Source organism: Spermophilus citellus (genome assembly GCF_964194105.1).
Source record: "Spermophilus citellus genome assembly, chromosome: 1".
Classification (NCBI taxonomy): domain Eukaryota; kingdom Metazoa; phylum Chordata; class Mammalia; order Rodentia; family Sciuridae; genus Spermophilus; species Spermophilus citellus.
Window position 1 is genome coordinate 84,048,379 of NC_138182.1, and position 17,052 is coordinate 84,065,430.

General features: G+C 37.9%; 1 protein-coding gene across 2 annotated transcripts in view; it reads left to right on the plus strand.

The window, feature by feature from the left end:
* The first annotated feature begins 9,813 nt into the window (after positions 1–9,813).
* The window catches only part of EDNRB (endothelin receptor type B), a 29,899-nt gene continuing 22,660 nt past the window's right edge, over positions 9,814–17,052 (plus strand). The window contains exons 1-2 of one of the 2 annotated variants that reach the window (XM_081283805.1): positions 9,814–10,082; positions 10,881–11,413. In XM_081283805.1, coding sequence (XP_081139931.1) covers positions 10,928–11,413 — 486 coding nt within the window. In that variant the 5' untranslated portion in view covers positions 9,814–10,082; positions 10,881–10,927. Of the gene's footprint in view, positions 10,083–10,148; positions 11,414–17,052 lie in introns of those variants that run through there. The other variant, XM_081283804.1, reaches the window with a different exon arrangement.

A 17,052-nucleotide genomic window follows, 5' to 3' on the forward strand; every position in this document is an offset into this window, starting at 1 on the left:
TTGTTTTTAGAGCTAATTTTAAACCAAACACACTGTCGATGCCTCCAGTGGTAAACATTTTCAGGAAAGGCATTCCTCTCAAAAACACAGCTCCTTAAAAACACCATGTGCTCTAGCTAATTTTATACCAAAAACTCTATTGTGAAAAAAAAATATATAAAACATTTCGTAACAACACTGAAACCACCTTGTGGTAAACAAAAGGGACGAAATGTTTCCTCAGAATATTTCTTTGTATAAATCAAGACAACTAAAAGTCAGATAGCTTTTGAAACAAGACAATGATTGACATTAGAGCTTCAAAAATATAGAGTAAAATGTAACATTAAGTATTTATCCTGTTTAATTTTTTATGAAAGATTGATTTAATTGCTTATCTGTTTGCATATAAATGACTAAATATACCTGAATAACAATAAATGCTTTTCCAACAAATATTCAACAACAAGATAAGGATTATTCCTTATGAATATCTTAGTAACATTTTCACCAAATTATTTAGGTTAATCATAACATTTTAGCATTTCCTAAAATATTTCTAATGCTTAATTTAATAATACCCAATCCATCCTCCTGTCCCCAATTATACATTTATTTGTATAGTTATTAAGTTTACTTAAGGCCTACACAAGAGGGTGGCTCAAAGTGCTAGAAGATTGTGACAATCTAAATATGTTACATGTCATGCTGAAGATAATTTTTGTTCCAAGCATCCCAGTGATGATAGTTATTCACATACTTTTTTAATTTTAAAAAAATGGGAAAAATATCAGGAAAACATATGTACAAAGTTCCTGATTGTCAAATTCACCTAAATGCCAGGTGTACTTTCTTGACAAATTGTCAAAAAGAGGAAATGTCTTAGATTTGTCTTGAGTGCTCCCCTTGTTTGCCCCTGCCCTAGTTCTTAGACACAGACTTCCTCAGTCTTCACATTCCCAGTGGGTCTGCTCACATTCTTCTTGTGCAATCGATGGACTGCCCAAGACCTTCATCAATCTAGAACAAGGCAGGATAAAGTTCAAGCCAGCCCTCAAACTGCCTCAACTTGAAGATTTCTGAACTTACTCCAGCTCCCAGATCTAGTACCTAATGGCTCCATGCTCCCAGAGTGATCCTTGAACCTCAGATTTCTACTACCAGTAGTGAAGAACCTGGTAATTATGAATAACTACTCTACTGATAGAAAAATAGGTAGATAGATAGATAAACAAATACACATTTTGTCTTATATCCATATACACATACACCTACATGAATACATATGTATTTTAATCTGTATGAAGCCATATGAAGTAATACATATGTTAATCAGTTGGATTTAATCATTCCACAGCATATGTATACGTCAGAACACTTATATTGTTAAAAAAATACAGATTTATCTGTTGATTAAAAAAAAAAGTTATTGCCAAGCTGCCAGAAGAATAAAAGTCCAGAGAAATGACATTGTCATCTTGAAACCCCCTTTACTGCTCTCAGCCATTCACAATCTAGTTCTAGGCATAGGCAACTTATTTTTCCAGTCTTGAATACCTAGGAGGACAAAAGCCAGACACACAGGTGAGAACCCATGTAAATTTCCCCCATTTGGGGTTGAGACTGAAAAGTGTTGTCTCTTAAGACATAACATGAAATTTACCATATTAACCAAGAGGCAATGAGTTCTCATATCTACTGCAACCCTGCTTTAAGACATCTGCCAGAAGCAGCATGTATGAAGGATACCAATGGCTCCCACTTCAACAAAAGGTACCTCTATACCAGTTTTGGGCCAAGGCTCTCTGCTTTCCAGACCCAACCTGTGGTTTCTACATACCAGCCTCAGCCCATCACCCCAACAGGAGGTTTCTGCTCACCAGCCATGGTCTGCTGACTGGGGCAAGGTCACTCACCTTCCTTGGGTACTGTCCTTCAGTTCTACAGTAATAGCCTTTAGAGTTCCTTTTTTTTTTTTTTTTAATCTTCTTTCAGGATTTCTAGTAGGTAGATTCTAAGGTGGCCTCAAGTCATCCCCACCTCCTGGATATCATACCTTTTTTGTAATCCCCTCTTTGCAAGTGGCTAGCACCATGACTTAATTTTAATTAATAGAATATGGGAAAAGTGATAGGTTGCTGCCCTCTCATTCTCCAGCTTGCTCAGGGGGAATCTAGTTGTTGGTTGTGAGCTATACTACAGAGAAACCCAATTAGAAAGAAAATAATGTCTGGCCAGTAAGTTTCAAGAGCCTGCCACCATCCATGTGAGCAGGCTGAGAAATGGATCTTCTGAAGCCACATGAGAAATCTGAGCAGATGCTCCCTTATTCAAGCCTCAAGAAGACTGTAGTTCCAGTTGAACCCTGATTGCAGCCTCGGCATTTATATAGCTAGCACCATTCAGCTAAGCAACACCTGGATTCCTGACCCATGGAAATTGTGAAATAGCCAAAGTTTGTTGCTCAAAATTGCTAAATTCTTTCTGTCTAGTACTGATCATTACCATTTTCCACTCTACTATCTCTTTCCTGTCCAACCATGTCTGGGAATTCCCTCTCCAACACCATTTTCACCTCGCCTGACAGCCTTCTGGAGACGGTGGCCACAGTGGAATACATATTTTCTGGGCCTGTTTCATCCTGATGATTCTCTCTGCTTTCCAAATAGGAAAAGACTGCTCTTAAGGAAGGAGCACGAGCACACTTGTTAATGGTTGTAGGATTTCAGATACCAGGTAGCCAAAGGGAAGGTATGCATTTGGGTAGTGATTATAAGAAGGCTTCTCAGAAGTCCCCATGCCTTGAATTATAGTCGATGGGGTAGAGAGAGAAGATGGGAGGGGAGGGGAGGGGGGATAGTAGGGGATAGGAAAGGTAGCAGAATACAACAGTCACTAATATGCCATTATGTAAAAATGTGAGTGTGTAACCGATGTGATTCTGCAATCTGTATTTGGGGTAAAAATGGGAGTTCATAACCCACTTCAATCTATTGTATAAAATATGATATGCCAAGAGCTTTGTAATGTTGTGAACAACCAATAAAAAAAAATTAAAAAAAAAAGAATAAGAAGTCCCCATGCCTTACTATATCATATAGCTGAGCATACTCCACCCCACCCCACAGGAATCCCTTCCCTCTGCAACAAACAGAAAATTTTCTTTTCTTTATGTAAACTCCAGAGGAACTGTAGTATTGCAATTTAGGATTTGTAATATTGCAATTTACATTAGAAATTATTTGTTTCTCTGCTTGTTCACTTGCTATGAGTACTCTCCACTATATCAGACTAAGAATGAGGGAAGGGCACTAAAATAGTTATTTAAATCCAAATATATAGAGAAAGAGGTGTGTCATGACATATTATCATTTAACTATTCATATTTTTCTATTCTTGACATTAAAAGCTACTTAAATTCTGAAAGATGGTTGGTTTTAAGTATAAACGATTTAATTGAAAAATTGTCATTTTTTAAAAAAAATGTGGAATTGAAAAATGGTGTAACTGCTATGGAAAATAGTATGGTAGATTCTCATATAATCCAGCACTTCCATTTCTGTGTATATATGCAGAAGAATCAAATGCATGGTCTCAAAGAGATATTTACATACCCATGTTTATTTATTTATTTTTTTAAGATTTTTATTATCTTTAATACCAGTAAAATTGAAAACAATTTAAATGTCCATTAACAGAGGACAGGCTTAAACTAATATGAAAATACACTCATTCAATGAAAAAGATGAATAAGGAATGTCTGTATGTATTGATGTGAAATGATCTTTGAGTTACATCATTAAATGAAAAAAAGAAAGATGGAAAGCAATGTACCTGGCCTTCTGTCATTAGCAGAGGCATGTGCTACATAATGACAGTTCAGTAATGATGGGCTGCAGAGATAAAAATGGTCTCATGAGATTATAATGGAGCAGTAAAATTCTTATCATCTAGTGACATGCTATTCATTGTAACATCAGAGCATCACCTGTTGGTGATAACACTGGTATAAAGAAACCCACTGTTCTGACAATTGTATAAAAGTATAACCCAAATAGTTATGTACAGTACATAACACTTGATAATGATAATGTTAATGGTTTATGTATAATGAATACTATACTGTTTGTCTTTATTTTGGAGGGACATACCCATGTTTAAAGCAGCAGTATTCATAACAGCTAAGAGGCAGAAGAAACCCAAACTTTCTATTGATGGATGAATGGATAAACTAAATGAATGTAGTATATACAAACAATGGAAGATTATTTGGTCATAAAGAGGAGGAAATCCCATGAAATGGTACCATGTATGGAGGAACCTTAACAGCACTATACTAAAAGAAATAAGACAATCACCAAAAGACCAAGATGTTATATAGTCTTGCATACCATTCAGCTAAGGAACACCTGGATTCCTGATTCATGGAAATTATGACATTGCCAAAGTTTGTTGCTTAAAATTGTTAAATTCTTTCTGCCCGGTACTGACCATCACCATATTCCTCTCAACTCTCTCTTTCCTGCCTGACCATTTCTGGAAAATTCGGCTCCAACACCATTTTCACCTTGCCTGAATGCCTTCTAGAGAATGTACAGAATGCCTTCCGTACAGAATGTAGACTATATATATTCCACTTATATGAGGTATCTAAAATAATAAGATTCTCAGAAACAAAATTTAAAACCATGAATGCAAGGGACTAGGTGCAGGGAGAAATAGGGAATTGTCCCTCAGTAGGCAGTTTCATATTTGCAAGATGAAATATTTATGGTCTGGTGCACAACAGCATTGGTGTACTTAACACTACTGGATAGCATACTTAAAAATGCTTAACATGGTAAATTCTCCATTTTTCTTTCTTTAACCACAATAAAAAACAGTGTCTACACTATGCCATTGTTCAAAGGATTAACCACCTTTTGAATTCTCTATTGCTATATCCTGCTTCCTTCTCTGCAGGCTTCTTGGTACCTGCTACTTGGGCAGTTTCTCTCTCAAAAGCCTGCCTTGCATCGCTTGACTGCTCTCGAGGAAGTAAGTCTACTGTGAATTTCCTGTGAGATTATTGGAGTACTTTCATTTGGATACCCAGCTGCTGATACAACCATTTCAGAATTGCTTTCTCTGCAGGTAGTGATAGCTGTTTTTTCCTATCAAGGCTAAACTAAAGAGAAGAGGCAATTTCCTGTGCATACATCACTAAGAGGGAGATCAAAAACCACCTTATGACTTTGGGCATGCTTTGAAAGTCCCATAATTCCTCCTCTTGACAAAGGTGTGTTGTCACTCTGGACTAATCATTTTAGATTGGTCTGGAGAACACAGGGATCATCCATTGTACAGCAAATAAACTCTCATAAAAATCCTGTTTCCTTTAAATTTTGGTTTAAGTAGTTCTCTTCCCCTACAACAAAATCTCAAAACATGATTGGAAAGTTTCTTTTTGTTTTGTTTTGTTTTGTTTTGGTGGGTGGGGAAGTACTGGGGATTGAACTCAAGAGCACTTGACACATCTCCAGCCCTAATTTGTATTTTATTAGGGAAGGGTCTCACTGAGTCACTGAGTTCTTAGTGCCTCGATAAATTGCTGAGGCTGGCTTTGAATTAATGATCTTCCTGCCTAGCCACCTGGCATGATTGGAAACTTTTATGTGAAAAGATTTTCATTACTAAAATTTAATAATTAGCAAAAATGACATAGAACGATCTCATTGATAAAATTTAATTGTTAAAAAGAAAAAGACTACAGTGGGAATTCTCCTTTTTGGTGTCTTTTTGGATACTCTATGGAATACTGCAAAGGATTCTTCTTTGGTTAAAAGACAGCAACTCTCCTTTACTCCCCACTGGACAGTTAAGGTCCTAAGTTTCTCTTTTCTTCTTTCTAACTTCCTTTAATTTTTCACATCTCTTTGGACACTCCATTTGCATATCAAGAGAATAGAAACAGGGAAAAGGGAAAATTAAAGAAAACAATTGCAGAAGAAAGGCATACACTCATCATAAATTATACCCTATATGAAGAATGCCTTACACAGATAGGATTGTGCTAACAAAGTTACGACAGTGTTTACTCCATGACTGAATGGTCTAAAAATAAATTATGCAACTATCATATGCATTGACCATCTATGAAAGTATCGGTCAGACTTCCTGCTTATATTGGAATTTCTAATATATTTTTAATTGTGCCAAACACTTCTGTGAAAAATTTTAAGTTTGTAGACCCAGTTATACTTATTTTCTTTTACTGAGATTTATATAGAAAAATTCGTCAGAAAATAAATAAAAAATTACTTACATAGAAGGGGAGAAAATCATTATCCTTTAATTAAAGTAGACCATAAAGAAGCTGAACTATGTTGTTCAAGAGCTGAACTATGTTGTTTTTCTTTTCCACAGACAAAAAAAGGAAGTGTGGCCTTCCTGATCCTCATATTCTCTACAAACAGAAAAAAAAAAGCAATTATGCATCATTTCTAATTACTTTTAGGTCTATCATTACATTAGGGATGTGGATTATAGGTACTATGTACTATCAATTAATCACGGATAAAATTCAAATCTTATATTTTCTCATTTTAGGCATACTTCTAATTTATGAGTCAGATTTTAATTACAGAAGTTGATAATGTACATAAAATAAATTGGTAAAGCAGAAATAATGTCTTAGTGAAAGGTTTAGTAGAAATAGTAGCCAAATCCAAAATATTCAGATTTTGTTACTTGGCAAAAATAAATACATTTTCAAAAAGCCCTTTAGCTATGGGTCATGGGGTTGTATACAATTGCCAAAGCTCTTCAAACTGTGTACTTAAGTCTTGTTCATATAGCTGTACATAAATTGTACTTTAATTTTTAAAAAAATTCCTTAGACATAAGGCCCACATAGCTATAGTCACCTAATATAAGAGAAAAATCCAAGAAATAGAAAAGTTCCTGCTGTTTGCTATTGATTTGTGCAGTCACTTTAAATCTTTTTTATGCTCTCACTTCCACCACTGTTTGATCATTGGATCTGATCCTCAGGGAAAGTGTGGAAAAGCAATTGAATCAACTCTCTCTGCATTTTTCACACACCTTGTCCCTCAGCATTCATGAATTAGCAAGTTCAAGGTAGGTTTAGAAAAGCACATTCGTATCAAGAGGATTACATGAAAGTATTAGCCTTTTTGTGGCTAAAAGGGCTTTTCTTTTTTCTCTTACCAGGGGAAAAGGCTTGCTTTGGTGAGCTCCCCACGGCAAGCCTCTGTGAGGAATGAATTCTGAAGTGCATTCAAACCTGTCTTAGGACTTCCTGGTGAAAGTATTTGAGGGAGATACTGAGATGTTGTCCATCACCACCTTTCTGACTTTGGAAGGTAGTCTGAGTCAATTTGGAATTTTGACAGATTTCCTAGAATACTTTGAAAAAGGGTCTTCAGAAAAGCAACTTTGTAAACGACTCCACATTTATGTAGCACCCCCAAAGTAAAATTTTCAGAAATGCAAAATTAGTCTACAATCCACAAGTTTTCAGGAAAGACTTCTTAAACTTTGATACAATATTTGGCTTATATATACAAATGAAATTTGCAAAGTATTTAACTTCTATTGAATTTATAAATAAAGTTGATCAGTAAGAAACTTTTAATCATAGGGTGAAAAATACCTGTGTTATACCAGTATTATCCAAGGCATGAGAATAGAATGTAAAAAGAAAAAGGAAGTTGGCCAAAGATTCTTCTGTTCCCACTGTTCTGCACTCTTTCAAGATCAGTCTTTCAAGGTCAGTTTGTCAATCTGACTGATTAATTAGAGCAGGAAACAAGTTAATCCTTTCCCTTTTCTTATAAAAGGGAAAAGTGATACCCAATTTCTTATGACTTGATAATGAGGATGAAAGTGTTAATTTTATATGATCAACTTTACACTTTAAAGTAAAATTTTTAAGGTTAAACTGCAATGAACTATTATTAATTTATAAAACACTGCTTTCTCAAAAATAAGAAAAAAAAAGATTTAGTCTCTGTAATTAAGTTAATCCAAAGTACATTTTCCATAATCAGATAATGTAGATTCAAATCCTAGCTCCAAGTCCTGGTCTCACAACTAGTCTTGTGATCTTAAGTGAATTTTTGAGACCCAATTTCACCATTTATCAAATCATGAAAAATAATATCCAGTTCAACGATTACTCTAAGGAAGTAAATGAGCTTCTATGGATGAAGTGCCTAATATAGATGGTAGTTCCCATACTGTGTTTTCAATTCCACATTAGAAATATATGTTTACCTTAAAATTATTTGTCTTTGTTCTTGAGTATGACAACTAGAACTGCTAAAAGTACAATTAAATATTGTAAATGGGATTGTCAATCTGTGAACACATTTCTTTCTTTTTTTGTAGAACACATTTCTTGAGGTCAACAAAAAAGAAATTAATTCACATTAAATGAATAATAATTCACAGAAGTCCCTATGATTGAGTGCTAAGCAGTGGTTAACAGTCAAAAAGCGCAATGAGAAAAGGAAAGAGGTAAACCTCAGTGAGGAATGGAAAGACCATCCTGGAAACAGTAGAGGACATGTGAATAGAGGTGGTGATAAAGATGAGGGGGGAATGGGGAGGAGAAAGCCACCCTACAAGGCTGCCTAAAAAGGGCAGGTACAAAACTGCCCTTGGTGGAGCCAACTGAGCAAAATATTCATACACCAAATGCACCCATACAATCCCTTATCCACACAAGGCTGTATATTGCTGCTGGGCTCTGGTATGAAACAACTGAATGTTGACCTTGTTTTAACTGAGACAGGGAGGATAAGGGCTGTGCTCAAAGCAGCCAGATTTGGAATTACTACTCACAACCCCAGACCATATTTCTCATTCCTTCCACCTTACTCTAATCATGTTCTTAACCATATTTCACACTGAAAGTTCACCTTTTAAAGTAGAAATTGATTTTCTACTTCTAGTTTCACATAAGAGCCCCAAATCCAAGATTCTCCTTCCACTCATTCCATTACTTAGCTAGGAAGCCAAGAACAAGCCACTTATAGTCTCTGGGCCAAACTGCTACATGGAAGGGTTCCTTTGGGGCCTGAAATTTCACAGATTCTGCAAGGACTTTGTTGAGAACAAAGGAGTATCATCCACTGCACCTCAAAGCCTGAATTTTAGACAGGATTGGGCAGATCTGTCAAGTCACTATTATTTCCCTCTGTGCCATAAAAATGGAGCGTAAGGATGGCAGGCAGAATCCACTTTATTGCTCTGCCTGGTAAATAAATACTATGTTGAATTTACATGATAGCTTTCTGATTATCTTCATATCTCCTGTATGTATCAGATCCCTCACAGGTGCAATATTAAAATCCCTGAAACGGCCTGGCAGTGACACTTCAGGACTTCAGAAAGAAAGAATTGTGCTAAACAAAAAGAGAGAGCCTTTTCTGGTGTAATGAGGGCCTGGGAAGAAAGGATCGCCCTCTTCCGTGCTGTGGCGTCTGTGGACTTGAAACTTAAGGATAAAACAAAAACACCGCGAAAAGTAGTACCCCTAAACCAACTCAATATGACCGCGGGACATTTATCTGAAAGAAAACTCAACTCGGCATTTAAAGTCCAGGTTAACACGTTTAATGCAGAAGCTCCTTCTAGTCTGGAGTCCCAGAGAATCACGCGTACGTGATTACTTGCTCGAGATTTAGTTCTTCTTTGGAAGAACTTAGTACTATGACAAGTAAACAGCCTTTTAGGATGCGTCTCTGGCCGAGGACTGCCCTCTCCAGCCAGCAGCTCCCCGCTGATGCTGTCCAGGCATCGCCCAAGGGGAAAGGTTGCCGCGCGGTCGGAAGGCGCGGGAGGAGTCTGCGGTGATGGATGGGGAAGAGACGAATGAATTAAAGTACTTGTCTGGGGACAATAGAGACCCTTAGCGAGCTGTGGAAGCGACAGAGTCTGGCATTCTCTCCATGTTTCGTCAGAACCAGGCCCGCCTGCAGTACAGGGAGGCGTGGTCTCCTCCGGGAACCGGCTGGAACCTAGCTGCGAGCTGAGCGCGGCCCTTTTGCGTCTGGGCAACTAGGTCTGGGATGAACCTGGTGCGTCGGTTCTTCAAGGTAAACGTTCTGGCTTAGCATCTAATTAATATCAGTGACTGGATCTTATTCTGGGGCTTCAGCTTGGTTTACTGGTTGGGGGGGGGCGGTTAAGTAACTAGATCCACATAACTTATAGATACAGCAAATTAAAATGAGGTTAGGGTAAAGGCGAGTAAGTGAGGTGCTGGAAGCCACTTGGAAGAGGCAGAACCTTCCAATTCAAAGCGGATATTCCCCTAAATTGGACTGAGTTGAGAAGTCTCAGATTTTTCTTAGTCCACAGGAGCATTCCAGGGCGGTGCCAGGGGTAACCTTTTTGCAGTCCACCAGAGAGTAGCGGCTTTTCGCACGCCCGGAGGTGTCTTTAAATTCAGACGCTGGGTGGTTGAAGGTCCCTTACAAAGCAAAATGTGGCAAATAGCATATGCCCTTGGCCTCGTGCTGCTTTGATGCCCTGTTCCCCATGTTTAACTAAAACATACTTGTCTTTCTCCCCGTACATCGAAGAGCTGCAAGCTTTGCTTGGGACACACATCCTTCCCTCCCCGTCACACCCCTTCCAGAATGCCCCGCCCCACTGCCAGTGATTTACCCCTTGGCCGGACTTAGGAAATAACACTGGAAGAGGAGTCGGGAAGGAGATTCAACTCGCGCGGGCGGGTGACGCTAGCCAAAGTTCCCCACTGGCGCGCAAACTTAAGTTACTTTTGCGCGCGGGTAGTGGAGACGCTTCTGAGCTCTGCGCTAGCTTTCGCAGAGTTGGGCTTGTGGTAGCTGATCCTAGCGTCCTGTCTGAATTCTCCTCTCGGAATCCAGACTAAAAGCAGCACAGCGGTCACCGGACGCCCACTGAAGCAAGCGGCATGCTGACGCCGCCAAGCCTGTGCGGATGCGCCCTGATGGCGCTGGTTCTTGCCTGCGGCGTAGCGGGGGTCAGGGGAGAGGAGAGAGGATTCCCGCCAGCCCGCGCCACTTCGTGGCTTCTGGGGACCCGAGAGATAATGACGCCGCCTACTAAGACCTCCTGGTCGGGAAGTTCCAACTCCAGCCTGCCACAGTCCTTAGCACCTGCACAGAAGCCTAAAAGAGGGAGAGTGGCAGGACCCCCGCCACGCACTCCTTCCCTTCCCCCATGCCAAGGAAACATTGAAATCAAGGAGACATTCAAATATATCAACACGGTTGTATCCTGCCTAGTGTTCGTGCTAGGCATCATCGGGAACTCCACACTGTTGAGAATCATCTACAAGAACAAGTGCATGCGAAACGGTCCCAATATCTTGATTGCCAGCCTGGCCCTGGGAGACCTGCTGCACATCGTCATTGACATTCCTATCAATGTCTACAAGGTAAAGAACGGGCTCCTTGTTAATATCCTGGCGGGCTTCTGGGAGGGTCCCATCTGGAAAGAGGGACATGAAACAGTCTTTAGAAAAAGATTCCTCAAGAATATTCTTCCCCACCTAACAGTAGCTTTGGACCCAAATTATCTTCTGGTCTAAAATTCACTCTGGTCTAGTAAACTTCTGCTAAACTTATTAAGACAAGTGTAGTCCCATGACCATCAGCATTACTATCATTGGAAACTTATTAGAAAAGAAGATTTTTTTTTCTACTCACCCCAAACCTACCCAATCAGAAACTCTGGGGTGGAGCAGAATAATCTGTATTTTTTAAAGCTGTCTATGTGATTATGTTAAACTGTAAAGTTTGAAAACCACTAATTCAGAACTCCAGTTATCTGGGTATATCCTCTCTGCTCAAAAGTGTAGTACACAAACTGGCAGTTGACATTACCTGACAGTTTGTTAGAAATGCAAATCTACCCCAGACTTCATCAGATTCTGCATCATAGTGTGCTCTGGTGATTCATATGCATATTAACTTTGGGAACCATTGTTTCTAAGGACCCTGAAAGTGGGGGAGCTGAAGTAGGTTTTTAGGAAACAGATGGCCAAGAAGAAAGAAGCCCAGGCAGGTGAGTTGGAAAAACTTCATCTGTTGCAAGTGGCTCTTAGTTGAATGGTCACAACATATCTGGGTTAGATATATTACTTCCCAGACTCCTTCCTGCAATCCTCAAGTAGATATTTCCACCTTTTACAGATGAATGATAGGATGTTGAAAGTCTCACAATAAGCCAGAAGATCACAAAAATTTGTGAGGTTCCAAAGTACATGACATATGACTGTACCCCATTGATTATTTCAGGGACCAAGAAGCACTTAAAGTCTACAATGGTTTCAGTAGTTAATATTGCTGTGTGATTACCACACACATATCAAAGGAAACAGGCTTAAAGAACCAGGCAGAACATATGCACTCATACTGTTTGACTCCAGGGTGTTTTGGAACTCTAGATGCATCCCAACACCTCTGGTCTCAGTTTCCACAACTCTATGATAAGGCTGCTAGTGCCCCCTTCTATGGATTTGTGGTGATAAGAGAACCAGTCTAAGTAAAAAAAGATGGAAAATTTTAAAGAGCTATGCAGATATCTAAAACTCAACCTTCTCATTACCAGCAGCAATAGAAGTTCTATATAAAAGCACAACCAAAGTGTAAGGAAATGAGAATGCACTTTCTGAAATTGCCAAAGGTCACCCCTAGCCTCAGTACAAGACAGAAAAATGGACTATAGGGCTGGGACTTGCTGTAAGGGATACTCTGACCTCTGTGGCAGAAATGGTTACCATAAGGCAGACTTATACATTTCCCTTCATGAATGGAAATCCTAACCCTAATAGCCATATTTTAAAGGAATTCCACACATTTCTGAGATTTAGAGATGAGACTCAGGTTATGATTCAGGATCTGGAGGGAAATGCTTTAGGAAATAGGGTATAAATTGAAGAAATCCCAAAATCCTGGATGGCAACTGGTTCTGATGAACTCTACAGGTTTTTTTTGGAGAAGTGTGCAATGAAAATAGTTGTTAATATGTAGTCACAACTCTAGTAGGACAAGAAGTGACCCATTTGTTCTTTAAGGAGTCCCACAGTCTAAGTCATACCACACCATTTGGCAGAGGCATTTCAATTCAATTCATCAAACTGGAACAGAGAAACTTTCAATACAAGGTATTGTGAGAAATTAAAAAGTGAAACAAGATCCCTCACAAAGGGGAGATTATAATCTAGTTTTGTTAGGTTTGCTCAGAATTTTATGGAAGTTCTGTTTAGGAAGATCTTAGTTTAAAAACTCACACATCTAGTCCCATTAGAAACCTCCCTAAAAAAGCCACCAGCTGAAGTACAGTGTGAAAGGTGGGATTGAGAATATTTTTGTCTGTTGTGTTACCTCCAGATCAGATGTAAATCAGCTCTTCCAGGACCATCTTACTTTCTGTCTGATCAAATGAGTGTTTTCCGTAAGTGGGGAAATTATTATCTGACTAAGCACCTAGGTTTCCTTTCATTTCAAATTCCTTTACTCCTTCCCTAGGCAGGTACATCCTTTTCCCTGAAGCCATCCAGTCTGTCAAAATTTCACTTTTTAAATAAACTAATGAGTCATTACATATCTAACCATCTAGCTCTCTACATTGGGCAGAAACAAATCCATTACATAAATTAGGTCCCATTGCTAAGTTTGAATAACATGGAATCAACCTACATTGTTGCCTTTGGTTTAACTTAAGTCTTAATCCAACACTCATTATGTACTAGATGAGTGTGTTTTTTTTTTCATTAAATCACTGCAACAACTTTATGGAAAAGGTATTATTATTATCATCCCTGTTTCAGAACAATGGAAACTACATATCAGAGAGGTGAAGTAACTTGCCTGATGTCACAGCACTAAAAAGTGATTAAACTGGGCATGAATCCAGGCCATCTGGCCCTAGAACCTGTGGTCCTCCCCATCCCACTGCACCAAGTGTAATCAGGCAGAGCATGGCTTCCAATGAGCATTGTTAGGACTTCATCTGAGTATATTAGTGGAATTATGTGACACGTGACAAGTAGAATACTTGGTAAACAAGTACCAGGATTAATTTAATTTGTTTGAGGATTTCTATCTCTTGAAATCCCTTTCAGATAGTCTGTAGTGTATAATGACAATAATATCAGTGGATGTTACTCTAAAGACTTTATTCCACGAAATGCTTAACCCAGGACTGGTTAAAAGTCATCTATTCCTGTAAATAATTGTGGCACTATAGTAAGTTCTTTTAAAATGCATTTAGAATTTCAGAGTAGTCAGGTATAATGATTTCTAAAGAGAATCATTTCTAATTTAAGTGAATTATGAATGTCATTTAAATGTATCTCAAAGTGGGCAACTTGAATCTCTGAGCAAGTAATTTCTAATTTAGTGGGAGGGGGTAGGGCAGTGCTATAGTTCTCTTTGAGAATCCAACTTACACAGTTTCTGGAAGTTCATAGAGTCCCCCATAGCTTTTGTTGATACATTCTGTGGGTGCAAAAATGTCTGCTGATTTAATTTATTTAGTGTTGATTAATTTAATTTATTGGATTGCATGATTATTTAACACTAATCTGAAGGTCAGTAATTATTGTGTTCAATAAATTTACAAACCAGAGAATGTCACCTTTTGCTGGAAGCCACAATCCTTGATGCAGCTATAAAATGGAGCAGGACTTCTCACAGGGGTGCTGCTATGAGGAGCTGACAACCTGGGGAGACATGACTGCCCTGCCCTGCCTGGCCTCCCTACAGGAGCTGGGTCCCTAGAAATGTTCAGGTAGAGTCAGCCCACTCTCCAGCCTCCGGTGCCAGGAAATCCTGTATTGAAGATCAGGGAGAGTCTAAGAACACTGAACAAATTGTGGCTATTGAAGCACTTCAAATACTCTAGTGAACATGCTGAAAATCATAAGCCTCATTTACCCATCACATGAGTACACATAAGGCTGTGCCTATATTGCACAACACAATCCAGATGAAAATGGAAAATTCACACATCCAAAGTAGATATTTCAAAATAAATATAGATATGTGTGTATACACCCATACATACATGAAATATTCAATGTTATATGAATGTACAGATACATAAGTAGATAGATGAATATCACTTGGCATGGGGCCTGGCATATAGATATCAAATGATAAATGTTATTAGAATGTGTGTGTGTGTGTGTGTGTGTGTGTGTGTGTGTGTCTGAATAAGAATGGAAACTGATTTTTAAATTATTTTTAGCTGTTGTTATTACAAATATGACTACAAATAACATGTTTGTACATATAGCTTTGCACACATAGATGACTACTTCTAGAGGGTAAATTTCTAAAAGTGGAGTTACCATTTCAGAGGTTGTAGGCAGTTGTGATTTTGATGGATACTGACACATTGCATTTCAAAGTTATTATACTCTTAGTACTAGTCACTATTTTATATAACCTCTCCACATAAATGTATGTATATTGATATCTGTTTCTAAAATGTCTATGAATCTTCATTGATTTCCAGTATTTATGAGGTCTTTATACACCTGAACCAGTGGCTAGTGTTTAACTATCTAATGCAGGGGTGACTCTCTCCTTGTTCACAAGCTTCTCACTGTGTTCTTCTTACATGTGCTAAAATGAGTAGGGTCATCTAGATGTTTGTTCCACTTAAAACCTGTTATCTGACTACTAAACTGTGGTCACTCAGAGGTCAAGAAGCTATGAAGAAAGCAAAAGAGCTGAGTATACTTGTGTACTGAGTGTATTTGGGACAATTTTTATGTTGTTGCTTAGTTTGCTTTAGCAGCGATATTTAAAATGACTTGGTTGCAGGTTGGAAAGAAATTTAAAATTCTTGAGCAAATAATGAGTTCTTAAATTATTTTTGGATTTTATTTAACAATATAACTCTCCTTATACTATATTTATATGGATAATTGAGTCAATAAAATTCTCAAATGTAGTTTCTTTTATGTGTAAGCAAATTGAATTTGAAAAATAATCTGTAAACTAATAAGGCAGCTATCAGTATTGCATTAACTAGCTTGATAAGAATCCAAATGTAATCAGGTATGCGATGCCAGTGAAAAGCTAAACAGCCTCGTGACTCATTGGATTACTCTTAGATGGTTTTGCTGTTAAGACTTTGCAGGCTGCCTGAAGAGGTAAGGAGGTCGCCTTCTTAGTTCTGAAAGGCCAAGTTGCTGATCTTTAACGTTTAACTAGTTACGATGGAATATACATAACATTAAAATGCTGGCATGTCAAAAGTGGAATTGCTTCACTGAGCCCACAAATGAGTTTTCAATGAAGTGAACCTGGCAGGTAATCAGATATTTTGTGCCAGAATTTTTCATCAAATTAATCTTTCTCATCCTGTCTTAGAATACTTCTAGTACTTAACAAGTTTGTTCATATTTAAACAGTTTCATAGTTAGAAGGAGAAGTTGATGAAACACCATCAAATTTAACTGTTGAAGTTATAATTTTCTCATCAATAAACTGCAGTATATGCATATGCAGAAATAAAAGACACACAGGTATCATTAGGGAGGGAGTCTAATTTCTTCTAATTTAATAATATTATAATTAGTCAAATAACTAAGATATTTTAGTGACATTTAAAGATATCTTAATGGCAGAAGCATTTTATGCCAAAAATGGAAACTATATATCTTTGAGATTTACTTATTGATAGCAAAAAAAAAAAAAAAAATTAAGAGGCACCAAGTAAACACAAATTATTATCTGTTTGTTAAAATGTGTTAAGAATAAGACTATTAGCTCTGGATGACCTGGAATAACAAATAAATACTCCCAACACCCATCCAATATAGTACCTAGAGTAGTCAATAACAGATTAATGCTTGTGAAAAAAAATTATGTTATATACAACATATAACTCTATGGACTTTTTCTACTCATACTTTCACAAACATTCAAAAGAAAACAGGGGGAAAGCTTGGTCCCGTCTGTATGAGGGTATGTTAGTCATGACCAAATAACAGATCAATAGCAGAATTCAAATAACACGAAAACTCCAGACTTCATGCTTCCAATGCACTGTTTTGTA